Source organism: Mustela lutreola, chromosome 10 (genome assembly GCF_030435805.1).
Source record: "Mustela lutreola isolate mMusLut2 chromosome 10, mMusLut2.pri, whole genome shotgun sequence".
Taxonomy (NCBI): domain Eukaryota; kingdom Metazoa; phylum Chordata; class Mammalia; order Carnivora; family Mustelidae; genus Mustela; species Mustela lutreola.
Window position 1 is genome coordinate 33,889,973 of NC_081299.1, and position 27,123 is coordinate 33,917,095.

The 27,123-nt window shown below is 44.5% G+C and overlaps 1 protein-coding gene across 8 annotated transcripts in view; it reads left to right on the forward strand.

Moving 5' to 3' along the window:
- The window catches only part of ST3GAL3 (ST3 beta-galactoside alpha-2,3-sialyltransferase 3), a 192,548-nt gene that overhangs the window by 70,416 nt on the left and 95,009 nt on the right, over positions 1 to 27,123 (forward strand). For 6 of the 8 annotated variants that reach the window (XM_059136930.1, XM_059136935.1, XM_059136933.1 and 3 more), the window contains 2 exons: positions 1,729 to 1,776; positions 22,310 to 22,352. In XM_059136930.1, coding sequence (XP_058992913.1) covers positions 1,729 to 1,776; positions 22,310 to 22,352 — 91 coding nt within the window. The remainder of the gene's footprint in view (positions 1 to 1,728; positions 1,777 to 22,309; positions 22,353 to 27,123) is intronic. The other 2 variants (XM_059136931.1, XM_059136934.1) reach the window with 1 other exon arrangement.

The window sequence follows — 27,123 nt, forward strand, 5'->3', positions numbered from 1 at the left end:
CCCATACGCATCCGCTGGCTTTCCTTGGTGGTGGGTGAACCTTTTGAGTCTGGGCTACCCGGGGCTGTCTGGGGCCTTACATTATCTTGGTGCTCCGTAGAATTGCTTTTATTGAACTATACGTTGGCTTCATTTTGTACACGCTCGTGTTGGAAGAAATAGCCTTACCACATTCACACTCCCTTATTACAGAAATGCTGTGGAAGTTACAGTCTTCAACATCATACAGCGTCCCCCTCTTACTATTGGGACCCACAAGAGAAATTTCCTCCTGATGACTGTTTGCTATTTGCTTTGCTGCTTGGTCTTTTAGTCACTCTGAAGCATCCCATTCCATTGAGCTTCAGATCTCCACACATGGCGATCTCTCTGCCTGGAATGCCTCGTTCCATTCTTGTTACGTTTAACTCCTGCTTGTGTTCAGCTGTTAGTTCCAGTGTGTGTTCTTTAGGGAAGCCTTCCCTAACCAACACCCACTCCCCTTTCTAACTAGGTCCGGGTGGCTTTTTTGTTTTTTGTTTTTTAACTTTTTAAGTAGGCTACACAACCAGCAGGGAGCCTGGTGTAAGGCTCAAACTCACAACCCTGAGATTGAGACCTGAGATGAAATCAGGAGTTGGATGCTTTACTGACTGAGCCACTCAGGCCCTGCCTAGGTCTGGTTCGTTCGTTCGTTCTTTCTTTCTTTCTTTCTTTCTTTCTTTCTTTCTTTCTTTTTTTTTTTTTTTTTAAGATTTTATTTATTTATTTGACAGAGACACAGTAAGAGAGGGAACACAAGCAGAGGGAGTGGGAGAGGGAGATGCAGGTTTCCCACTGAGCAGGGAGCCCGATGCAGGGCTAGATCCCAGGACCCTGGGACCATGTAGGTCTGGTTCTTAATGGGACTGTTCATAGTACTCTTTTTGACTTAGTTTTGAGTTGGATGCCTTGTTGTTTGGTAACTTTTTTTGTCTCCTATACTGATGGCAGGGAGATCTGTGAGGAGACTGCTTTTTTGTTCGCTGCTGTATCTCAGAGTCATGGTATAATATCATGCCCAATCAATACTTCCTGATTGGTCGAATGAATGAATGCACTGTGGGCACTAAATCTTGCAACTGTTCATTCTCTCCTTTCCTTTGGTGATTTGGGAGCTCAGGCCTCCTTGATTCTACCTCTGGTTCCCATGGCATGCATTTTGTGGACTAACATTCCCCTGACTATATATTTCCTTTCTAGACTTCTTCATTTTTAAGTTCCAGTGTGTACTGTAAATTCCTGTAGGCCACTTAAAGCCCTTTTGGAGAAGAAATAATAAACAATTAGGTATATGAATAGGAAAAGAAAGGGAGAAGTCAAAGGGAAATGTTAGTGCCTTTAACCAGATGCAGGAGAGTTTTCTGTTGCATTGCTTTAATTTTATTTTCATTGTAAGAAGGGGAGGAAAAAAAAAAAAAAAACTTGTCCCCTAATTTGGCAGGAAATGCCTCTGAAGAATTTGGGGCCTGTCTCTGCCCTGAGATGTTCTTCCTGGTAGCGGAAGGCTTGGGGCTGGGCTCAGCAGGGCCTCATGGCCCAGTTGGGGGGTTGGGCATTGACCCGTGGATGCTGTCTGTGCATCTCAGTGTTCCAGTCCAGTTGACTTTCCCCTGGGGGAGGGTTTGGGCAGAGTTGGTGGGAGCTTTTTTTTTTTTTTTTTCCCCTCTAAGAAGGAGAAAGAAATGAACTTGTCCTCTTGTGTTGCAGATTCAGTGGTTCTTTCCTTTGACTCCGCTGGACAAACACTAGGCTCAGGTACCAACCCCTCCCCCTCTATCCTTTCAGCACTCAGCACTTGGCCACATTTGAAGTGGAGCCTGGTGAGGTGGGGGGCGGGGTATCCGGGGAGGGCCATGGACTATCTCAGAACCGTGGGGATGTCTTCAGGAGCTTTTCTGGAGACTCATGGTTTAGAAAGTGGGACGTAACATCCAGAAGACTTGGCCAGCTGCTTGAACAGTGGGCACTTGGGGGAGTGTGGGTAGATGCTTCCTCCTCGTTCAGAGTGTTCCAGGTTCAGATAAAGGGTGTGTGTTTTCTGAGCACATATCATGGCCCAGAGAGCGGGGCAGAGGTCACTGAGGGGCCCCATGCTCTGGGGACGCTAGAGAAGATTGTCATCGGGGCTCTCCAACACAATGTCAGGCCAATGGGAGTATTGCAGCTTCCTGAGGATATGCACATCCATATGCTGAAATACACACCTCCCCTGGGATGCGCACTTCACCGTGCACGTATGCCAACCCACGTGCTGGCTGACAGAAGCCCTCTCTTCCCCGAGTCTAAGCACAGGACATACAGGCTGACAGACCCACTCCTTGGACACCAAATCCCTCCAGCTCAGTGGAGCTTGACTCTCCTAGGTCTGAGGCCGTCTCCCTGCTTCACACCGCTATGCTATTGGCGGTGAGCACAAAGAGACATCACTTTGGGTCTTTGACTTGCTGTTACACGTTGGTGTGGGAGCACCAGGATGACCCCACCGTGTAAGAAGAGCGCCTCCGGGCATCACCCTACGTTTTTAGTCAAAGATGGCGGTTCTCGTATTGGTGGGTGCCGCCTGTAACTGGGAGGCTCGGCTGGCATGCCAAGGGCAATTAATCCATTTCGCTGTCCTCGAATGCAGTAGATATATGATCAGTGTTTCACAGAGCAGCCCTGACGTTCCGGCAGCTGTGGATGAGGGGAAAGAGGAGTTCGGAGGATGCAGTCACGGCTGCCCCTGTTTACTAAGGGCTTCCTGTGTGCCGATGCTGTGGTAGGAGCTTCAGACACATCTTGCAAGGTGGATAGTGTATCTTTGATTGTAGATAAAAGAAACTGATGCTCTGAAAGGTAAAATAACCTGTCTGGGCCACTCAGATCGGTCCGCCTCTGCAGCTCATATTATCTCCCTCGTTATCTTGCTGTCTCATGCCTCATGTGCTTGAGATGTACTCCACCCAAATGCTGAGACAAGAGAGGTCACTTTAAGAGAGAGTGGACAGGGGTGCCTGGGTGGCTCAGTGGGTTAAGCCTCTGCCTTCGGCTCAGGTCATGATCTCAGGGTCCTGGGATTGAGCCCCGCATCGGGCTCTCTGCTGAGCAGGGAGCCTGCTTTCTCCTCTCTCTTCCTGCCTCTTTGCCTACTTGTGATCTCTGTCTATCAAATAAATAAATAAAGTCTTAAAAAAAAAAGAGAGAGAGTGGACAACACACAAAAATTAAATTAAATTAAAAAAAAAGAATATAGCTAATGTAAATATCAAGAAACAGTTCATATAATGTGTTCAAAATATGTCATTAGAATCGGTTTTATGGTATGTTAATAAAAATTCACGTAGGATTAAGAAAAAAAAGAGTGGACAGAGAGAAAGTTTTTAAATAGACACAGAAGTTGTGTCTACTTTTATTGGAAAAGATTGATCAATTTTATTACATTCAAGTTAAAAACTTCTCATTAATCAGAAAGACACCTTTAAGAGAGTGATAAAGGCAATTCAGGGCAGAAAAAAGATCTTGTAACACAAACAACCAACAAGGGCCACGTTTCCAGAATGGAGAACTACAGAAATCAATAGGAATAAAGAAACAACCCGGTATCAAAACAAGCAAAAAGGCCTAAGTAGGCACTTCACAAAAGAGGAAATCCAGATGGCCAATAAACTTATGAAAGGGTGTTTGATTGCATTTTGCATTGCCACCTGGGGAAAGGTGTGAGATCCCTCTACACCTCTACCAAAATGGGAAAACTGGAAAAGCTTGCTATCCCCGAGTTGGTGAGGATGTGGTAGAGTGGAAACTCAGAGCCTTTACTGGCCAGAGGGTAAATTGGTTACAGCCTTTTCACAAATGACCATGTAGTGTCTAGCAAAATTCGAATAGACACATACCTCATGACCTGGCATTTCCTCTCATAGCTATATTCCCTACATAAATGCATGCTTCTGTAGGTACCAAGATACATGTACAAGAAACTCTGTCATTGGACGTAGCTAAAGGCCTGGAGTGCACTAAATGCACTAAAGGTGTATTTAGCAGCTGTTTGAAGACTCTGAGATATGAATGGCAACAGACAGGTTGGGGGAAAAGACTAGAATTAAACATGCTGCACACTGGCAATGAATTTCTCATTTTTCCACCAGTGTGCCATGTGCTTGCTAGACTGAAGCAGTGCACATCAGGGCACACAGGGAATTTCAGAAGACCTCTAGTTAGGGCTCTTGGGTGGGAAAGGGGCTCCGAGGCTCAGGCAAAGGAGAAGTCCCAGGGGTTCTTTTCCTCTGTTCTCTTGTGCCCTAGTCACCCGGCTGTCCCACAGTAGTTGTGGTGGTGGTGGGTTCAGTGGCAGCAGTGGTCTTTAAGTCCCTAAAGCTGAGAAAGGGAAACCTTCCTCTCTGATCAGAGGATGTGTAATCCCGGGAGGGCGGGGTGAAATCGGTTGCCTTTTTCTCCTCTGCCTTCCTGCTGGTTGGATTTGGGTATAGTTTAGGAAATGTGTGACAGAATATGGTAACTAAGATCCCAGCTTTCAGGCCAGAGAACCAAGAAGGGGAGGCCCAGTGAACTGGAAGGTACAAGGAGAAAACAGAGACGGAAGAACTCAAAGTGGTTCCAGAAAATTACGCAGGACCTTCTGGGCTAACCCCTGAGCTATGCATGCATGCTTCTGATGCTAACCAACATACCAAAGAGTTTGAGAACTGATCTGAAAGACCACTGCCTGAGTCCCAGATGAGACAGTGGGTGGCACACACAGAGGACACACATGAGTGGGCTTTGACATTCAAACCACAGCCCATGGAAGGCTGGCCATAACTCGCCCCCTAAATCCAGCCTGTTTAAGAGTCTGGTAGAAAAGAAAGGTCAACATTGCCCACTGGGTTTATTTATTTAATTTTTAAAAAGATTTTATTTATTTATTTGACAGAGAGAGAGAGAGAGAGAGCTCAAGTAGGCAGAGAGGCAGGCAGAGGGAGAGGGGGAAGCAGGCTCCCCACCGACCAGAGAGCCTGATGTGGGGCTCAATCCCAGGACCCTGAGACCAAGACCTGAGCCAAAGGCAGATGCTTAAGCCACTGAGCCACCCAGGCACCCTTATCTACTTATTTTTAAAGATTTATTTATTTTAGAGAGAGAGACTGTGCGCGAGCAGGGGAAGGGCCGAGGGGGAGAGAGAATCCTCAAGCAGACTCTGTTGCTAAGCACAGAGCCTGCTAAGCACAGAGCCTGACACGGGGACCCAGGACCCTGAGATGATGACCTGAGCTGAAGCCAAGAGTCAGACACTTAACTGACTGAGCCACCCCGGCGCCCCCTTCCCCAGGATTTAAGCAAGAGCTAAAGTTTCATCACTTCATATTCAAAATATCCAAGGTATAATCCAAAATTACTTACCATGTGAAGAACCAGGAAAATCTCAATACAGATGTTGGAATAATCTGACAAGGACTTTAAAATGGCTATTATAGGGGTGCCAGAGTGGCTCAGTGGGTTAAAGCCTCTGCCTTCAGCTCAGGTCATGATCCCAGAGTCCTGGGATCGAGCCCCACATCGGGCTCTCTGCTCACCAGGGAGCCTGCTTCCTCCTCTTTCTCTCTCTCTCTGCCTGCCTCTCTGCCTAATTGTGATCTCTGTCTGTCAAATAGATAAAGAAATCTTTAAAAAAATAAATAAAATGGCTATTATAAAAATGCTCCACAAAGTAAGAGCAAACAGTGTTGAAACAAAAAAGATAGAAACTGTTAGGCCCTCCCCCCACCACCAAAAAATAAATAAATAAAATAAGAAAGAACCAAATGGAAATATAGGGGAAAAAAATACAATACTGACATTTTAAAAAACTCAACTGAATGGACTCAGGAACAGAATAGAAATGAAGAGGAAAGAATCAGTGACCTTGAAAGGAAATCAATCGGAATTACCCAGTGTGAACCTCAGAAGAAGAAAGAGTTAAAAAGTTGAGCAGAGCCCCAGTGACGCATGGGGCAACACCCAGTTACTGTCTCCCATTGGAATCCTAGAAGAAGAGGAGCAGTGCAGTACAGAAGAGTCACTCAAAGGAATAACGCCTAAAACTCCCCAGATTTGGTGCCCACGTGGGGTTTATCCTGCAAATGAAAGGCTGGTTCATCATTCAAATGTCAGACAATGTAGACTGCCGTATTTACTGTCTAAAGAAGGGATACTACATGGCCATGTTAGTTGGTGAAGAAAAAGTATTTGACAAAAATTCAGCATCTACTCCCAATTAAAAAAAACAAAACAAAACTCAGTGAACTTAGAAGGGAACTTCTTCAACTGGATACAAGGCATCTCCAGACAACGTATAGCAAACAGCAGGCCTCATGGTGAAAACCTGCTTTCCCTCTGAGATCCGGAACCACTTCTGCAAGTCCGAGCTGGTGCAGGAAGGCAAGAAAAAGGAACAATGACAGCACGGATTGGAAAGGAAGGAATAAAACCGACCCTCCTCATAGGTGACATGATTGTCTACATAGAAAATCTCAAGGAATCTACCAAAAACCCCCTCCTAGAACTAGTAAGTGAGTTTAGCGAGATGATGCGATAGAAGATCAAAGCATAAAAAATTTATTATATGTCTATATACTAGCAATGAATAATTAAAAATTAAAAAAATTTAACAGCAGCCCCTCTCCAAACCAAAATACTTACATATAAATCTAATGGAAGGTGTGTGGGATCTGTGCATTCAGAGTGTTTCTTCCCCCACTTTTTTTTTTTCCCCATCCCCCCAAGTGTTCAACCCACAGATCTGGCAGCCACTGATTGTTGCCCTTCCTCTTTCCCTTTCTCACCTTTTCTGTCTTCTGATGTATCCTTGTCCAGCCTTTTTCTAGCAGCTCTGTCCAAGGTACCATCTTTTCTCCCCTGGTTAAGGAAGCACCTACTGGTCTCTGCTCATTTGTTACCTCCTGGTCATCCATTCTCCACACTGTAGCCAGAATGATCTTTTCAAATGTAAGCCAGATCATATCTTGTTCCCACTGAAAAGCTCTCCTTTGACTTCACGGTGCCCTTAAAATAAAATCCCAACTCCAAGACCTACAGATTCCGACTTACCGGCTCCCACTCCAGTTTCTCTGGAATTATATCACATTTGTGTTTTGTCCATTTGTCCCTCACTGCCCTCAAGCCATATTGGCATTCCTATGAGTCTGTGACTAGGCCAGGTCCCTTTCTGCATCAGGGCCTCTGTGCTCAGTACCTCCTCTTCCTAGAATGTTTCACTCCCACTTCCCGTGACCATCCCAGGTCTGTGTTCAGATGTCCTCTCTGCAGGAAGGCCTTCTTGGACCGCTGCACCTAAAGTCCTCTGCTCTCTTGACACCCAGTCCTCCTCTAGGAAGGTATGTCTTTATTTCTTCTTCACACTCATCCTTCCTTCAAAGTATCTGCTCTTTACTTGCATACGGTCAGTCTCCCCCAGTAGAATTTGGCCAGGGAACTTGCCTGTCTTGTTCATCACTGTGTCCCTGGTACTTAGAGAATAGTAGCTGGCACGTAATAGGTGCTCAGTAAATATTTGTTGAGGAGTAGAAAAATAGAAATGGCGATGTCCATCATGCAGTGTGTACTTAAGGATTATGTAAAAAAAATGGTACATCCATATGGTGGAATACTGCATAGCCATTAAAAATGATAATGTAATTTTACTTTTATCAACACAGAAAGACATTGAGGATATTTTTGAGTGAGCAAAACAGGAACAAAGAGCATTATATCGAGGCCACGTATAAGTAAAGTTATATATGCACATTCACACATGTATTTCTGGAAAGAGATTTCTGAGAAGATGTTCACCAAAATGTTTACAGCAATTAACTTTAGATCATGGGAATTTCAAATGATTCTTAACTTCATTCTTTAAAAATCCAAGAAAACTTATTATATAGCTAATAAATAGCATGTGTTAATCCTACTGCTGGGAAAAAAGAAAATTATTTTTTTTGGAGAGAGGGACTCTGTCTTATTTTATGTAACAATTGCTTGGTGATTATTTGTCCTTATCTGCCCTATGAGGTGATAAGCTCCATGAAGTTTAGGATACCGACTGCATAGTGAGCTGTTTTTGCTATGTCTTGTCCCCATTGCTCTTTTGACATGTTGTCTGCCAAAATTCTCCTGCAGCTTCACTCAAGATACCCTGGCTTGGTCTGGACACACTTGATAGAATAGAATAGAATTCCCTGCGTGCCCTGCTCAGGACATGGCTGTTTTCCCAGGAGAGAGGGAACCAGGTGTATGACCCATTGGCCGGCACCATCTGCGCTGGGACTCCTACCTCCTAGTGAGGCTCCACTTCTGCTGGCCCCAGGTGTCTCATGCTGGCGAAGAGCTATGCTATGCTGGGACGGAGGATCCATAGTCTCATGGAACCACGACTTATCTGGAGCCTCTTGTGAGGCCTCTCCCCTCCCCTGCACCAGCGTATACCCATTTAAGATTGGATTTCAGTTTGTGAACTTCTGAGTTATTTTACTGGGTCAGTTAATTTAGTCTAGGTCAGTGAATTTTTCTGTGTTTATCTTATAATACTGCTTTTCCTATTTTAGTCTGTCTTTGATGAATTGATCCTCCGTTATGACTTATTTCCCTGACTTGAGATGATGTGGGAGCTGTTTGCGTGTCGGCCAGCCCCTCTGGGCTGTTGCTGACTCCCATGACTCATGTGGGGCATGGCTGGGGCCTGTGTCCATCACCCTGGGGCAGAGGCGTGGAGGTAATAGATAATTGCTCTCTTCCTATGTAGGTCTGCTGTTCTTATTGCCTCTGAGAGTCAGGGTGGCATAATTTAAAGAAAAGCTTCAGAGTCAGACCTGGGTTGGTTCAGCTGGTCTGCTTACTGGTTGGGGATCTAGAACATGTTCTCTCTGCTCTCTAAGCCTCTGGCCCCTCACACATAGAATGGAGACAGTGCCTGCCCCATGGGGCCATAAGGATTAAATAGAGACTGTAGGTGAAAGTATTGAGAGCAGTGTGAGTACACAGTAGGTGCTCAATAAACAGTTGTCTCCCTTTGTCTGCCATGTCTGACAGTCCATTTGCAACTCTTGTCAACTTTCCCTTTCACCTGAGCCATGACCTATATTACGTACGTTTAATATAGCTTATGACTTTTATTGGTGACTGTGCAGTGCCATTCCTTCGGAAATGAGAGCCCTCTTTCCATTGGGATAGGTCCTTGTTCCATTTACCACTCAGCCATTTGCACTTAGCTGTTCATCACAGCTCAGAGGCTGGAGCCAAAGATGACCCCGTCAGAGAAGATCTGGCTACAGGAGCTGCTTCCATAATGTGGTTGGAGTTTTCTTCCTGGTGGCCTGTCCTGCCTGGCTGGCCTGTGTGTATCCTGATATGAAGTACTGTCATGTTTTCTTTTTTAATTTTTAATTTTTTATAAACATATAATATATTTTTATCCCCAGGGGTACAGGTCTGTGAATCGCCAGGTTTACACACTTCACAGCACTCACCATAGCACATACCCTCCCCAATGTCCATAACCCCACCCGCCTTCTCCCAGCCCCCCTCCCCCCAGCAACCCTCAGGAAGTACTGTCATTTTCCCATAGAATGACATCCATATCTTTAGCCCATGAACTAAACTTTATATACCCTGGTAGTGTTCCTCAAACTCCTCCTCTTCGTGGGAAATGTTCTGATGTCCTCAACAGCCATTAGTTACTAAACATCTGCTTTGTGCGGATTATAGGGACAGCTGGTGGGAATTTGTGGTGGCTCTTTAGACTGAAAGAGGGAAGTGGGTCACTGGAGGCCAAAAACACCAGTAGCACAGTTGGCTCACAATGTGCACTTGTGTTCCAGAAATTCCATTCTGGGTGTCCGTGGCCTAAGGATGAGACTAGAGTAGGATACCTTGCTTGGGGACCTTCGAGGAAGGTCTCGCTTCATTCTGGAATAGGATCTCGCTGTGTAGTGTGATGTTCCCAGCTGTTTACACATGAGAGCAGAGGTTGAGAATGATTCTATTTGTACACCACGCTGAAATAAGCAGGGGGCACTTAGGGTTATCTAATTGGGTACTGTGAGAGCATTTATAATTTTTTTTTTAAGATTTTATTTTTTTTGATAGAGAGAGAGAGAGAGAGAGAGACGCATCAAGAGAAGGAACACAAGCAGGGAGGAGAGGGAGAAGCAGGCTTCCTGCAGAGCAGGGAGCCCAATGCAGGACTTGATCCCAGAACCCTGGGATCATGACCTAAGCTGAAGGCAGATGCTTAACGACTGAGCCACCCAGGCATCCCACATTTATGATCTTCTTTACGGAATTATGAACAAAATAAAATACAAAGTATTATGGAGTATATTAAATGTTGAATTGCTGTAAGACCCAAATAGGCATTTTCAAATTTTTTTTTTTAATTTTTTATTTTTTATAAACATATATTTTTTATAAACATATATTTTTATCCCCAGGTCTGTGAATCACCAGGTTTACACACTTCACAGCACTCACCAAATCACATACCCTCCCCAATGTCCATAATCCCACCCCCTTCTCCCCAACCCCCTCCCCCCGGCAACCCTCAGTTTGTTTTGTGAGATTAAGAGTCACTTATGGTTTGTCTCCCTCCCAATCCCATCTTGTTTCATTTATTCTTCTACCCATTTAAGCCTCCATGTTGCATCACCACTTCCTCATATCAGGGAGATCATATGATAGTTGTCTTTCTCTGCTTGACTTATTTCGCTAAGCATGATACGCTCTAGTTCCATCCACGTTGTTGCAAATGGCAAGATTTCATTTCTTTTGATGGCTGCATAGTATTCCATTGTGTATATATACCACATCTTCTTGATCCATTCATCTGTTGATGGACATCTAGGTTCTTTCCATAGTTTGGCTATTGTGGACATTGCTGCTATAAACATTCGGGTGCATGTGTCCCTTTGGATCACTACATTTGTATCTTTAGGGTAAATACCCAATAGTGCAATTGCTGGGTCATAGGGCAGTTCTATTTTCAACATTTTGAGGAACCTCCATGCTGTTTTCCAGAGTGGCTGCACCAGCTTGCATTCCCACCAACAGTGTAGGAGGGTTCCCCTTTCTCCGCATCCTCGCCAGCATCTGTCATTTCCTGACTTGTTGATTTTAGCCATTCTGACTGGTGTGAGGTGATATCTCATTGTGGTTTTGATTTGTATATCCCTGATGCCGAGTGATATGGAGCACTTTTTCATGTGTCTGTTCGCCATCTGGATGTCTTCTTTGCAGAAATGTCTGTTCATGTCTTCTGCCCATTTCTTGATTGGATTATTTGTTCTTTGGGTGTTGAGTTTGCTAAGTTCTTTATAGATTCTGGACACTAGTCCTTTATCTGATATGTCGTTTGCAAATATCTTCTCCCATTCTGTCAGTTGTCTTTTGATGGCATTTTCAAATTTTTAAGTGAAAAGCTCGAGCTTATAATTTTTTATATCAGGGTTTATGTCTCCGAGGTGGTCAGTTTTCATAAATGTTGCATATATGCTTGAAAAGAAAGTGCATTCTCTACTCGTTGGGTGTGAGGTACTCTGTATATCAGTTCAAATTTAGTGATTGTTCTGTTCAGGTCTTCTGAATTTTCATGGATTCTGTGAGCCTGGTTTTTCAGTGGTTCTCGTGTTTCCCATTGTGATGACAGAAGACTTACATATGTCTCCTTGTAATTTTGTTAATTTTGCCTTAAAGAGAGAGAGGGTTCATCGCTAGGTGCATGCACACTTTAGTGCGTGGCCTCCTTTTGTTTATGTCCAGTGTCTGAGCCTCCTAGGAGTTTGCATGAGCTTAGAACACCAACGTGGTCCTTTGGAATGGCAGTGGAAGAGTTAATGGTTAATTTCAACGACCGACCGTTGCGCTCGTTCTTGTTTCTGACGTGGTGCAGGTGCAGGAGGAGAAAAGCAGAGATTTGCATTATCCATGCCACTTCCCACCTGGAGCCAGGCAGTGGACACACATGTGCTCCTCGGTCAGGGATTTTTATAATGCTGAGCTTTGCAGCTTGGCTGAGGAAGGAAGCCCAAACCACCAGACTAAACATCTCTCCTTCACTGCATGGCTGTGGGCTTGCTGCTTTGACACCTGTGGAGAGAGCACCTTCAGGCCCTGGGGGCGCTGTCTATGCACATTGGTTTGCGTTGTGCCGCTGGCCCGCTGACTTGCGAGTCCCAGAGTCTTGTGTACTTATGACAGATTCGACATCCATGGGCTGCTGGTGAGACCCAGGCTTTAGTGCCAGCTTCCCCAGCTGCAGGTTGACCCTGAAGAGTTGGTACACTCAAAATAGCATTTCTCTTGTCTAAGCGGCATTCACATGCAGCTTCAAAAAACACATTTGTATAGAGTTAGATGCTCTGGGCTCTGCAGCCTTGCCCAAACCCGACAGTAAGGAACTTTGCTCCTGTGTCCCAGAGCATTATGTCTCTGCCTCCCTGATTGCTTTCTGTTCTAGTTTACATTTCCCAAAGATCAGACGTAAGTTTTCCTGCTAGTCCGGGAACTCCATGAGGAACAGGGCACAGATCAGTCCACCAGTTCCCAGCTTCTGACTCTGAGAGTGCAGGTTTGGTCAGGTCAGATCCCTGGCTGCGCTGGAAGTGGGGTAGTCACTCGGGAGCCTCAGGAAGTCTTTGTGGAGAAAGTTAAGTTTTTGGCTTTTACAAATGACAGGGGGGAATTGCCTGGGCAAATGTGGAGTCCTTGGAAGGAAACCCCAAAGTAAAAGTCAGAAACTGAAATGAGGGAAGAGTGCCTAAGAAAAGCCAGGGCAGGCTCTGTGTGGGCAGATGACTGTGACGTAATTGTCTGGGTGCACTGGGAGCGCTGTGGAAGGGCGTGGGGCTGGCGACAGGGAGCTGCAGCTGCTGGTGGCATCATGGGTGCACGGTGCCTGTTGCCCCCTGCAGCAGGGGGTGGAGGAAGACAAAGAATCCAGGTCTTAGAGCTACTCATTAGGCTCTCTTAGTCATCTGGTCACTCCATTCATTCTTCCATCTGTTTAGCACGTTGATGGAATACCCGCCTCTATGCCAGACCCTCTACAAGATACACTGAGTTAGGATTGTTTAACGGCAAGCAACAGAAACGGAATCTGGCTACCTTAAAAGAAAAAGGAATTTGCTGGAAGGTCACATGTACCCATAGAACCCAATTAAAGGTCAAGTAGCTGGTCCTCAGAAAGGACATGAAGGGCAGTGCCAGGAGTCTAGATTACAACGAACGGTCCATTTCTTCAGCACCCCGTTTTACTCCCTGCTACCACTCAGTTTAAGAGAGAAGGAGACCAGCTAACTAACCTTGCTTTTGTCAAGTGCCTCCACTCTGGGCAGGCAAATCCTTTTTACAGTCTCACCACTCGCCTGCAGGAGAAGGGCAGTTCCTTCAAAGAAATTCAAGGGGCTCGTTTCCAAAAGAAGACAGAAGTGCCTTGAGGACAAATGATTGCTAGTGCTCTAACAGTGTGTTAGAGGGGCCTGAGAGAGGGGTCACAACCTAAGCACAAGGATCAGCGAATGCTCTTCTGAGAGTACATTTGAACTAGGGTCTAAAGGATAAGTGGGAATTAAGCCAAGTAAAGAGGAGAGGACACATTTCAGACAGAAGAACACTTTTCTAAGAAAAAGTCTTATGTTGAGACAGCTCATGGTTATTTATTTATTTATTTATTATTATTATTATTATTATTATTTCAAGGAAGTGAATGAAGACTGGAATGGCCTGAGCAGAGAGCACAGTAGGGAGGATAGTGCAAGATGGAGATGGAAGGGTAGGTAAAGGCTGAGCCACAAAAGTCCTTGTGGCACTACCAATATACCTGTTGGATTTTGCTTTGATGACTGTTTCTCGAAGGATGAGTGTGTTTGCCAAGTCAGCAGAATGAATGAAGGCACTGCAGATAGAGGAAACGCTGTCTGCAGTAGCTCTCAGGCAGAAAGGCCGCCCAAAGGGGAGTGGCAGAAGGTGAGCCAGGAGGACAGGTACAGACAGAGGAAGAGCTTGCCACACGGCCTAAGCAACAGTGCCGATCCAGCAAAAGCAGTGACCGCGCTGCAGGGAGAAGGATCTGTATTTAGAAATGAGAAAAGATACACCAAACATGTCTTTCTTGGAGGACTGAATGGTAAACAAACAAAACAAAACAAAATGAGGACTGGGGGACAGGGTGCAGTTAAGTCTGATTTGCAGCATTTTGAGTTCGAGGTGACTGTGGGTCCCCTTAGGAGCAATGTGTAGGGAATAACCAATGTGGGAAGGGGTTGGGAATAAGGTTTAAAAGCATGTATAAAGGCCTAGAGATGGTAAAGATACTTTGGAGGAAAATAAAGTAGCTGAACCTGGCCAGAACTTAGCATTTGGCAGGGACAGAGTGGGGTAATGCAGGGACTCCAAAAGCTAGGTTGGAATGGTCACCATAGGTCAGATCCTGAAGGGCCTTATGAACCAAGACACTGGGATTCATTCTTAGAACAATAGAGGGCATTCAGAAGTTTTAAGCAGTTATTATTTTTTTTTTATTTTTATTTATTTATTTTTTAAATGTTTTTAAAAAATTTTTTAAAAGATTTTATTTATTTGAGAGAGAGCTTGAGAGGAGAGAGGTCAGCAGGAGAAGCAGACTCTCTGCCGAGCAGGGAGCCTGATGTGGGACTCGATCCCGGGACTCCAAGACTATGACCTGAGCCGAAGGCAGTCACTTAACCAACTGAGCCACCCAGGTGCCCCTATTTTTAATTTTTTAAAAGATTTTTTAATTTACTTATTGACAGTGAGAGAGAGAAATCATAAGTAGACAGAGAGGCAGACAGAGAGGGGAAAGCAGGCTTCCTGGTGAGCAGAGAGCCCAATTCGGGGCTTGATCCCAGGATCCTGAGATCAGGATCTGAGCTGAAGGCAGAGGCTTAACCCACTGAGTGACCCAGGTGTCTCTTATTATTATTATTTTTTGTTGTTGTTAAGATTTTATTTATTTGACAACATAAGAAGGGAGAGCTGCAGAGGGAGAGAGAAAAGCAGGCCCCCCACTGAGCAGGGAGCCTGACATGGGCCTCGATCCCAGGACCCTGGCACCATGACTTGAGCTGAAGGCAGACACTTAACTGATTGAGCTGCCCAGGTGTCCCTTAAGCATAGTGGCTCAGTCAGTTAAGTGTCTGACATATGACATAACCATATTTGTCATGTAGAAAGATAGCTCTGGTCACATCAAGAAGAATCTGTTAGAGAGAGACAAGACAGGAGGCAGGTAATCCAAATGAGAGGTGAACCTGGCTTCTTAGTCAAGGAGAGTAAAAATGGACAAAAGTAAGTGGATTTGAGAGCCATTTAGAAGATGAAATTAAAAAGAAAAAAAAAAAACAGGGTAATTCATGCAGTGCAAGGTTTATAGCAGCATTATCTACAATAGCCAAATTATGGAAATAGCCCAAGTGTCCATTGACAGATGAATGGATAAAAAAGATGTGGTATATATACAATGGAATATTACTCAGCCATAAAAGGAGGAAAGCTTGCCTTTGCAAGGACGTGGATAGAGCTAGAGAGTGTTGTGGAAAGTGAAACAAGTCAGAAAAGAACAAATACCATATGATTTCATTTATTTGTGGAATTTAAGAAGCAAAACAAATGAGCCACGGGAAAAAAAGAGAGGCAAACCAAGAAACAGACTCTTAACTATAGAGAACAAACTGGTTATCAGACGTGAGGTGGGTGGGAGGTGGGGGAAATAGGTGATGGGGATTAAGGAGTGCACTTGTGATGAGCACTGGGTATTGTATGGAAGTGTTGAATTGCTATATTGTATACCTGAAATTAATATTACATCACACTGTATGTTAACTAACTGGAATTTAAATTAAAACTTCATTATTTTAAAGATTTTATTTGGGAGAGCGCGAGTGAGGTGAGAGAAAGTACAAGCCAGGCTGTGGAGAGGCAGAGGGAGAAGCAGATTCCCTGCTGAGTAGGGAGCCCAACGTGGGATTCGTTCCCAGGATCCTGGGATCATGACCTGAGCTGAAGGCAGACAGTTATCAGAGTGAGGCATCCTTAAAGAACAACTTAAAAAAAAAAAAAAAAAAAAAGACACGGTAATTAAATAGAAGGAAATAGGAATCAAGGAATTCTTTCAGGTTTCAAGCTTGGCGGCTGGGTAAATAGTGGTACCATTCATTAAGCCAGGGACTACAGGAGAAGAACCAGGTTCTACATGTGTGAGAATGGTGAAAGAGAACTCTGTATGGGGCAGCCTGAATTTCAGGTGTCTGTAGGAAGCAGATATGTCCAGCAGACAGCTGGATATACAAGTCTGGACCTCAGGAGAGGAGAACCTCAGACCGAAGACTGAGACTAAAATCCACCTTGCCTCCCATCTTAACCCTACAAAGCTTAAAAGCAAACCTTGAAAGGATCAAACGTTCTAAGTAATTTAACTGCACCTCAAAAATAAATAAGGAATGCACAAATATCCTGCACCCAACAAAGTAAAGTTCACATGGCTGGCATCCCATCAAGAATGACCAGGCTCACCTGCTCACCTGAAACTAATACAACACTGTATGTTAACTATACTGGAGTTAAAATTAAAAACTTATGGGTGCCTGGCTGGCTCAGTCTGTAGAGCATGTGACTCTTGATCTCAGGGTTATAAGTTTGAGCCCCACGTTAGGTAGAGATTGCCTTTTAAAAATCCTAAAAAAAATTAAATTAAAAACTTAAAAAATGTTTTATATATAATGACCAGGTAATTCAGAAAAGCATGAAAAAAAAATAATCCATAATTAGGAGAAAAAACAGTCAATAGAAATAGACCTAGTGAGGGACGCCTGGGTGGCTCAGTTGGTTAAGTAGCTGCCTTCGGCTCAGGTCATGATCCCAGCGTCCTGGGATCGAGTCCCACATCGGGCTCCTTGCTCCGCAGGGAGCCTGCTTCTCCCTCTGCCTCTGCCTTCCACTCTGTCTGCCTGTGCTCGCTCTCACTCTCTCTCTCTCTGACAAATAAATAAATAAAATCTTTAAAAAAAAAAAAAAGAAATAGACCTAGTGATAACAAGTGATAGAATTAGTAGGCAGAGACATTTGAAACATATACTATATCTTCAAGAAGATAGAAGAAAACATGAGAATATTAAGGAAAGACATTTAAGATATAAAAAAAGAAATTTAGAGGTAAAAAATAGCATTTGTGATGAAAACTATACCAAACCAATAAATAGTCAATTAGATACTGCAGAAGATAAGAGTGCTGAACTAGAAGATACTTTAATAGGAATTATCTAGAGTAAATACAGAGTGCAAAATTGCTGGGAAAAAAAAAAAAGAACAGAGCACTTCAGTGAGTGGTGGAACGTCAGGCAGCCTAATACTTGTATTATTGGAACTCCCCTGAAAAGAGGGGAGAGCAGAAAAAATTTTGAAGAAATAATGGCTAGAAAATTTTCACATTTGATTAATATAGATCCAAGAAGCTCCGTGAACCCCAAACCCAGGAAAGGTGATGAAAACTGCACCATAGCACATCATGAATACTCCCCCTTATGGTTCCAGGAAGCTGGCAACATGAGGTCTCACATGGCAGAGCCAGGCTTCAGGTCTTCTGGAAGGTGGAGGGAGGTGAGCCAGAGGGCAACATGAGAAAGATTTTAAAAGGAGATTGGTGTGGGAAAAAAAAAAATCCCACAGCAGCATGAGGATGAGAGGGAAAAAGTACACTGCCCATTGTAACAGAGGCCCATTTGACATAGCCTGTGACCATACCTGTTGTTCCTCCCAGAGGTTAAGCTAGCTCTCAGTTTTCCAAAGACTTCCTACTGTTCCTGAGAGCCTGCCTTTGTCCGGGAGAGCACTTTCCTTCTTCTGGAAAATGCTCGTAACCACATGTGTCCTGTGGGAATCATGATTCTTTAAAACCCTTGTCTCCTGTCACTGTGATGAGAGCAGGCGTGAGGAAACGGATGCACACCAGGCCACTCCTGAACCTTCCCTGGGAGTTTGGCTATTAGGAGCAGAAAGACCGAGTCTCTCTCTGTTTTCAGAGGCAAAGCTGAAGATGGGTGTCTGAAAGTTGGTGGCAGCATGTTTTCTGACAGGAAGGAAGCCGGTCAGGAAGAGTAATGGCTGAGGGAGGCCCAGTGGTGTTCCAGTCAACTTTCCATGGTCCCTGAAGCCCTCTGCACCTTGGTCCTTTCCACAGTTCAGTTGTGTGAACCATTAAATTGCCCTTTTTGCCTGAATTAGTGCAACCAGTGTATTGAACATTCAAGACACCTCAGGGAATAATCAAAGCTGACTTTATTTTGTCTCCCTGTGTCCCCTTAAAATGTTTTCAGTGTGGGAGGTCCAGAGAATTTTTTTTATACCTCTGAGGTGATAAAAATCCCATGGTCACATTGAGTCACCAATTCCAAAATTAGAGTATCCAGCCTTATGTAAGAGCCATAGCTTTCAATTCATTCAAAGCTACAGTGACTTTCCCTCCCTGCCCTCAGGGCTTTGTACCAGCAGGTGTCTGACCCTGGGAAGGCGATGTGCCCTGCTTGGCCTTCTCCTCCCACTCTTCCCCAGATGCTGGCTGCCGCTTCTGACCTCTTTGGAATCGCTGGGGAAAGGAGAGAGAGAATGGGAGCAGAAAAGACACAAGATCCTGTTCACACTCTCTCAGCTGCTGAGTGTTTAAAGCTAACGTTTCGGGCGCCTGGGTGGCTCAGTGGGTTAAAGCCTCTGCCTTCGGCTCAGGTCGTGATCCCAGGGTCCTGGGATCGAGTCCCGCATCGGGCTCTCTGCTCAGCGGGGAACCTGCTTCCTCCTCTCTCTCTGCCTGCCTCTCTGCCTACTTGTGATCTCTATTTGTCAAATAAATAAATAAAAATTTTAAAAAAAGCTAACGTTTGTGGGGTGCTCTGATAGGCATTTTAGAGACCCTCCTCCAACGAGGGACCTCTGCTTTGCAGTTCCCCTGAGAGGGGCAATGTGCCCACCAGAGCCTTTTCACTCCTTCTGCAGCTCCTGGACTTGGTGTCTGCCCCAGTGCTCTCTGCGGCAGCCCTGGCCACCCTCTGGACAGGTGTTTTGGAAGGGACCCCAAACAAACCCACACCAGCTCATTCACACATCCTTTTCTGCAACAAATCCTGGGAGCACTGGCCAGTTCTAACGCACCTCTCCTTTGCATCCAGCCCACCTTTCGTCCTTTACACCGGTCAGCTGGAAGTCGGGCACCGGAAGTCCGCCAGGTTCCCCACTCTCGAAGGGTCAAAGTGAAGCCTCCCTCCCCAGGCGTGAGGGAGAGACGAGTACTGCCCATCCTGCCCCTTCAGTGAGATGGAGTCCCTAGCACAGCTCTCTCCAGGGAAGCAGTTCAAATTCTCCCTCCTTAATTGCTCAGAGCCGGTTACTTTTATATTTGGTGGAGGGAGGAGGGCCTTTCGAATTATGTAGCAAGCTCTCAGATATTTTTTACAGCTCAGTCTAGAACCTCACTTCAGTGTCTGAAGTGTATCATCCCACAGGCTTGGCTGAAAAATTTTTTTTTTTTTAAAGAGACCAAGCGAGTGAGCGAGCAGTGGGGCGAGGGTGGGGTGGCTCAGAGGGAGACTGAGAATCCTAAGCAGCCTCCAGGCCCAGTGCAGAGCCTGACTCGGAGCTGGATCTCACGACCCTGAGATTGCAACCCAAGCCGAAGTCCAGGGTTGGACGCTTCACAGACTGAGCCACCCAGGTGCCCCTGAAATGCTCTTTTTAGTGTGCTATTAGATTATTGATTCGGATACATGACTGTCGTGATCAAATAGTCCCGGTAATAACAGTCAGCAGACACTTAGGGACCATCGACCAGGTGCAGCCACAAAAGAGAAATGTTTCCAGTCCTCATGGGCTGCCAGCCTAGGACAGAGTTTATAGACAGAGAGCCCACTGGCTGAGAGTCCTGCCTGGGGACATATTTTGGGTAATCCTCCTACTAATCTTTAAATTTTCCTTGAATGTACTGTTAATAGTTACACACTTGAGGGTTTACCTTTAAAGAATTCTTGGCTTTAAAAAAAAAAAAATCAGAACGTGGCAATGCTGGGCCTGCATCACTGGCTGCCTTTGTTATCTGGCGCTGGTGGAGACCCCCCTCCTTCGGCGAAGCATGGAGTCTCCAGATGGGCTCCACTCCCTCTTGGCTCTGTGACCCGAAGGCAATGTCAGTTGCCATTTATCACTTTTGGGCTCACACAGTTACCTTTCCTTAAATTACAGAGTTAAATGAAATATCTCTGGTACTCAGAGCAAGAGCAAAGACAACAGTCCAGGAGAGCCACGAAGGGAATTTCTTTAGAAACACAAAGTCTAATTATCTATTTAATATGCAGTTAGCATGTGTATGTGGGAAACCAAACTTAAGACACCACTGGAAAATAATCTGTAGACTTTATGGCTACTGTACAAAAATGCACAGTGAGAAAAAGACATTTCAACAGGATTTGTTTTCAGTGCAGCTAAAATCAGTAGTATGAGTTACTATGGGAGAGTATCACATTCCCCCTCCTTCCCTCGTTTGTGTTATGTTCTTACTTGGCCCTGACATCTGAGTTTGCAATAAGGGGAAAACATTCTCTGGTGTCTGGAAGGAACCAGCCAAAGCATGGATTCAGTGTAGGTCCAGGGAAGTCTTAGCTTGGGCCCGAGGAACCATAGCAGGCTGGTTGCCCCAAGGTTATGACCACGTGGGGAAAACCAACAGGTGTGGGCACATTAATGAGATTTTCTTTTTCTTTTTTTTTTCTTTCTTTTTTTTTTTTTTAATGGAATGACGAATAGTCTTGCTGGAAGAGTATTAACCTTCGAAACTAACCCTTTTTGCAAATTTTGTTTTCAGTTTATTTTTAAAATTGAAGCCTTTTTTTTTCCTTGCTGACTTTTATAGATTCCTGATATATTAGGCAGTCTCCCATCCACTTATCTGAGTTAGAGCAAAAACAGAATTATTTTGAGGAAAGGCTTTGACTGCCCGAGCGTATTCTCCTGGGAGGCCAGCTTCTGTTGGGCTGTGTGTCCTAGTTGGTATCTTCAGTTTCAAGAAGAGGAGTTACTCTCTTATGGCAGCTCTGCTGCTTAAGAAAGAGTTCAAATCCAGGCCTTACTTGGCTTTGCAGAATGGGTCCTTCGAGGTACTTGTCAGTATGTGTAACTCCTCTTGGCTCATCTTTGCTTATTAAAGACCAAGTTCCTCCAAAGCCTTGCCTCATGGTCTTTTTCATTTAGTTGTTTGGTTTCAGTATTCTCTTTTATCCTCTGGTGAAGCCAGGCCAACTGAGAGCTACATTCATAGGCTGCCTTATTTTGATGTAGCCACTCTACACACACACACATACAAACACACACACTTTGCAATCATTGAACAAAGGTACAAGAAATCACGGCAATTCTCAAGTCTTTGTAGCATGAATAGCTGTGATTCTCTTGGTTTATTTTATGAACACTATAAACCATTTGATCAGTGCTTTGCACATAGCTTTTGCTAATGCTGAAGAAATCTTGGGGTGGGGTAAATCTGTAACCTTCCTCCAGCGAGCACATAGGACCTTATAGGTCATCCGGTTTTGGTATTCTTGTCCTGGTTGTATTTTGTTATTTTTCTTATGCTTATTTTCCCCTTTGGTCCCAGATATCTTCTTTTTAAAAATCTTGTACTTCCTGCAACTTTGTAAAACTACTTCAACTTCATTTTACAATGAGGGAAGATGTAAACTGTCCAGGATTTAACAGTTGTTGTAGACATCTTACAACTTATTTTCAGATTTCATTTTCAGTTCCCTAATATTTATGTAACTAGATCTGTCAAGTCTTTGTGGCTGTCATGAAGAGGCTGAGTTCATTGCCATGGATTTGAAGACCCCTTGGCTATGGAGTGAAGATGTAGTGAACACGACTGCTTCAGCAAAAATTATGATTCGAGCTTAGAGGAAGCAGAGATTGCTTCTGGCCCTGTTACTTCTCCGGGGGTCCAGTTTTGTGGTTTAAGTAAATGTCAGTCAAGTACCACATTTAAACAGGAAGGCAGTTACATGCCAGCATAGGACTGTTGGCTTAGAGGGTCTGGGAAACACCTGGCATTGAACCTGGTCCTTCATAAAACAGGTGTTCAGCAGTTCTCTGACGTAAATTTAGTCGTGACTTATGTCTGTGACTTTAGTCTGTTCCTTGAGCAGTTGTCTGTCCCATGGTCTGTGTCTGGGAAATGCATCCTGCTCATGTCAGCAGTGGCTTGACTCCGGTGACATTTTCTGCTTTTCTTTTTCAGAGTATGATCGGTTGGGTTTCCTCCTGAAGCTGGACTCCAAGCTGTGAGTAGAATACAAAAGCGCCTTAATTCTGTGGTAGAGATGTCTGTGGGAGCTGGGTTTCAACTTCAAAGGGTCACGTGCTCTGCCCCATGTCTATTGGGGAACTCCCTGGGGTATCTGGCCTCAGTCTGCCAGCAGACTCTTGGGGCATGTAGCACTTGCAGGGGCCCAGAGAGGATGGGATTGTGGGTGCAAACATAAGGCCTGAGACTTGGCTGGCATGGACAGCTCCTGCCAGGTTCGGGGGACAAGGAGTCCCCCGGGAAGGCTTCTACTACAGAGCAGAGGATGGTTGAGTATGGTTGAGTTGCAGCAGGAAGCAGTAACCAGGCAAAGATGTCCTGCAGCCTGGCGTGCAAAGCCTTCTGTGATCAGACCCCCTCCCCCGCAGTAGTTCCTGTCCCTCTGCTGCAGGCAAACCCTCCATTCCCCTCTACCTCGGCTTGTGCTTATTATCTGTGCCTGTGCTGCCCTTTCCTTGCTGCCCACCTTGGAAAACTCAAAGACTGCCTCTTTCCTACACAAAATTCATGATCTCTTCCGTGATGCTTCCTTTGTCACCAGTGATCTCATCGTACTATAATTAACTGTGTAATAATTGTCAATTTATTAAGAGCACGGGCTTGGTGCCAGGCTCGCTTGGTTGGAATCCTGGATTGCCATTTCCTTTCTTTGTCATTTGGGGCAAACTCCTGAGCCAGTTTGAGCCTCAGCTCCATCTGTAAGATGGGGACACCAATATGCCTACCTCCCAGGGTTATGGTAAGGATTTAATGGAAATGATTAATTCGTATGGATTTTCAACGACAGAGTGTCTAATCCTCTGTTCTGGCCTTCTTGGTCTCTCTAGCACCTAACCAGGGCTGGGGTGTTTGTGAGGTGCTGGATAAACCTGGACCGTGGCTGTGTGGATGGATGCATGAAGGACAGGTGGATGACCGTGCACTTCCCCTTTAGGCTGGGGTGCCTCGAGATGGGGCTGCAGCCATTCTGTGTGTCTGTGCCCTGCATGGCTCCTTGCGCCTGGCTGGTTTGCAGTAAATGGTTGCAAAACCGCCGGTGGCTCGTTTCGGTTATCCGTTCTCTTTGTGCACCCATGGCCCTTGTTCCGTCCCAGATGGATGTGGAAGATGGGAATTCTGTTTCCTTCCTTTCCTCCCTTGCATGAGCCCTTGACCATAGCTTGTGACGGTGATGACTGCACATGCACACGAGACATCGAATCTGGGGCTCTCCAGCTTTCCCACTGAATTGTCCAGCCTCTAGGCCTGTTTCATGGTTGTCTGGCTTTGTGGTTCTTGTACCTCGTACTGTGAGTTCAGGCATCGTAATTCTCCCAGCTTTTACACATCACGGAGGCAGCCCCAAGGGAAGGATGGTCTGCTCTTTACACCAGGTGAGCAGAGAGATGTCAGCCACATGTTAACATCTGGGCAATGGGGCCCAGTCATGCTAGAAAGCCACAGGCTATCCCCTTGGAAAAGTTCTTAATTTAGTGCTCTGGGCGAAAAAGAAGTCAAGCATAAGCTGTAAACAAGTGAAATGCCACCAGAATGGAAGAGATGTAGTGATTTACCAAGTCAGAACACATTGATGAACAAAAGGCATGTTTCCTAGGACATATTAACTACAGTATTTAAACTGTCTCCAGCAACGTAAGGAGGGAAATTAGGAGGACGGTCCTGTCGCTGCTGAGCTGGCTAGTACATGGTGGGCTGTTGTGCGGCTCTCTGTTGCCCACCAGGCCAGGCCCATGAACCATTTGAGTCAACTTGGTCTTTAGCCTAGGGAATAACTCACAAGTTAAGGTACAAACTAGAATGTTTCTGCCTCTGATTGCAAAGACTTCTCCAGTCCAGTGCTTATCTTCAGAAGAAAGCGTAGCCATGTGCGAATGATTTTTATCTGCTTCCAGGGAAAAGTTTCCAAGTTCAGGGTTCTGAGCTCTGGAGGTGATCCCTTAGCAGTGGCCGGATCTCCTCTTCTGAAGTAGCCTCCTGCTGGATTGCGTTCTACTTCTTTTTTTTTTTTTTTTTTTAATATTTTATTTATTTATTTGACAGAGAGAAATCACAAGTAGTCGGAGAGGCAGGCAGAGAGAGAGAGAGAGGGAAGCAGGCTCCCTGCTGAGCAGAGAGCCTGATGTGGGACTCGATCCCAGGACCCTGAGATCATGACCTGAGCCGAAGGCAGCGGCTTAACCCACTGAGCCACCCAGGCACCCCACGTTCTACTTATGAAGTACAGGAGGGAACACGGACTTGAATCAGAAGGGCTAGATTTAAAATCTGCCCCTGATGCTTAGAATTACATGACTGTAGATAATTTGTCTGAGTTCTCTGAAAACCAGTGTTTCCTTATGAAAAACACAGATGATAATACCTGCCTCCCAAGGTTTTTAGGAAGAATAGAAGAAAGGCTTGTATAAAATATGAATACATTTATAAATGTAAGAATTTCTTTTTATTTGTCTTGATTGAATTTGTTTAGATTTTGAAATATTTAATTTTCTAAAGTAAACCTTTTTTTTTTTAGAGAATTAAGTTTTAAAATTGAATTATAGTTGACACACGATGTCACATTAGCTTCGGGTGTACAACATAGTGATTTGAAGAGTCTGTATGTTATGCTTTGCCTACGGCAAGTGTATCTACAATCTGTCACTATACTTCTGGAGTATAGGAATGCATATGTTCTGGAAAATTTTCAGGCATTATCTTTTTAAATATTGCCTTTGCCCACTCTCTCTTTACTCCCCTTTAATCAGTTTAAATGTTAGACCTTCTCATTCTAGCCTCCAGGTCCACCATCATTTCTTCCCTATTTTTCCATCTCTTGATCCTTTCCACATTAAACTGGAATCCCAAAGGACTCCGCGTAGGATGAACTAGAAGGAAACCTGCACTTCTCCACCAGAAAAGGTTGCCAGAACTCTGAGTGGATCAGGGCCATAAGTTAATAAAAAGTGACACTTGGTATTTGCAGCCAAGTGATCTATGGAATCTTGAGCCATGAACTTTAAGTATATGAAAGTTTAAGGTAGTCTAGACTGGCAGTGCCACCAAGGTCTTGGCAGAGGCAAATGTAAGTCTGCTCTGGAGGAAGACGTGAGCTCCTTGCAAATAACCTTTCAAGGAAATGAACAGTAAAAACAAATAAGTGCACGAGGAAATAAGGCTCCATTAGTGAGAACCATGAGAAACCCCAGACAACAGAGGGGGACCCACAAAGACTTGTGAAATTGGAATTACCAGACACAATTGATAAAGCAGTTACATATATACTATATTTAAAGAAACAAAGACAAGATTGAAGTATGTATTACATACATGGAATAGGAGATTATAAAAAAACAAAATATTAGATTGGAAAAACGAAACTTCTAGAATTGAAAAACACATTTAGTAAAATTAAAAAGTCAGTAGGAGGGGCATCTGGGTGGCTCAGTGGGTTAAAGCCTCTGCCTTCGGCTCAGGTCATGATCCCAGGGTCCTAGGATCAAGCCCCACTTCGGGCTCTTCTCTCCACAGGGGGCCTGCTTCCTCCTCCCTCTCTGCCTGCTTCTCTGCCTACTTATGATCTCTGTCTGTCAAATAAATAAATAAAATCTTTAAAAAAAAAAAAGGCAGTAGGATTTAGCAGTAGATAGATAGACCTGAAGACCGTGTGAGTGAATGGAAAGATAAGTCAGAAGAAATGATCTGTAATGGGTTGGCCAACTTTTTCTGTAAGGGCCAGATGGTTACCATTTTAGCCAATGTTGGCTTTATTGTTTCTGTTGCAACTACTCAGCTCTGCTGCTGTAACATAAAAGCAGCCAGGGGCAGCACGTAGACAAATGAGTAGGTCTGTGTTCCAAAGAAATTTCATTTATGGACACTGAAATTTTTTTTTTTTTTTTTTTTTTTTTTTTTTTTTTTTTTTTTTTTAAAGATTTTATTTATTTTATTTGACAGAGAGAGAGATCACAAGTAGGCAGAGAGGCGGGCAGAGACAGAGGGGGAAGCAGGCTCCCTGCTGAGCAGAGGGCCCGATGCGGGGCTTGATCCCAGGACACTGAGATCATGACCTGAGCCGAAGGCAGCGGCTTTAATCCACTGAGCCACCCAGGCGCCCCTGGACACTGAAATTTTAATATGATTTTTATGTACCATGAAATAGTCTGATTTTTTTTTTCCTCAGCTATTACAAGTAATTCTTAACTCATGGGCCTTAAGAAAAACAAGATAGTGGATTGGATTTGGCCACAAATCCTAGTTGCCTTAATTGAGAGTTCTGCACAGATAGAGCTGCGTGAAAATTGTCTCCCCACCTCAGGTGCATTTCATTCTTGAAATCCTATTACACAGAAATACTCTTAATTAAAATGTTTCTATATCTGATGATTCTCCACAAATCTGGGAGTAGATGTTTTGGATTTTTTTTGAGGGGGGGGGTGGGGGTTTCACTATATTCTCTTAATTATATCTCTGTGGAGAAAAATAGTTTAATATTTCTTTTGGGAATTCCCTACTGCTTGTGTTAGAGGACAAAATCACGTGTCAGCACTACAAAAGTTGTTCAGAATAATTACATACAGTGAGCTGTATGAAACCTTTTAGCTGCAAGCTATGATGTTCAGGAGGGCAATGGTTTTTGGTGGTTAAAACTTTGGGTGTCAGACATGGGATTTTTAAAGCCCAATTCCATGTCTTACTAATTATAATCTTGAGTGAGTTATAAAGTGGGGATAATACTAATCATCCAAGGATACGATTCAGCTTATCTGTGT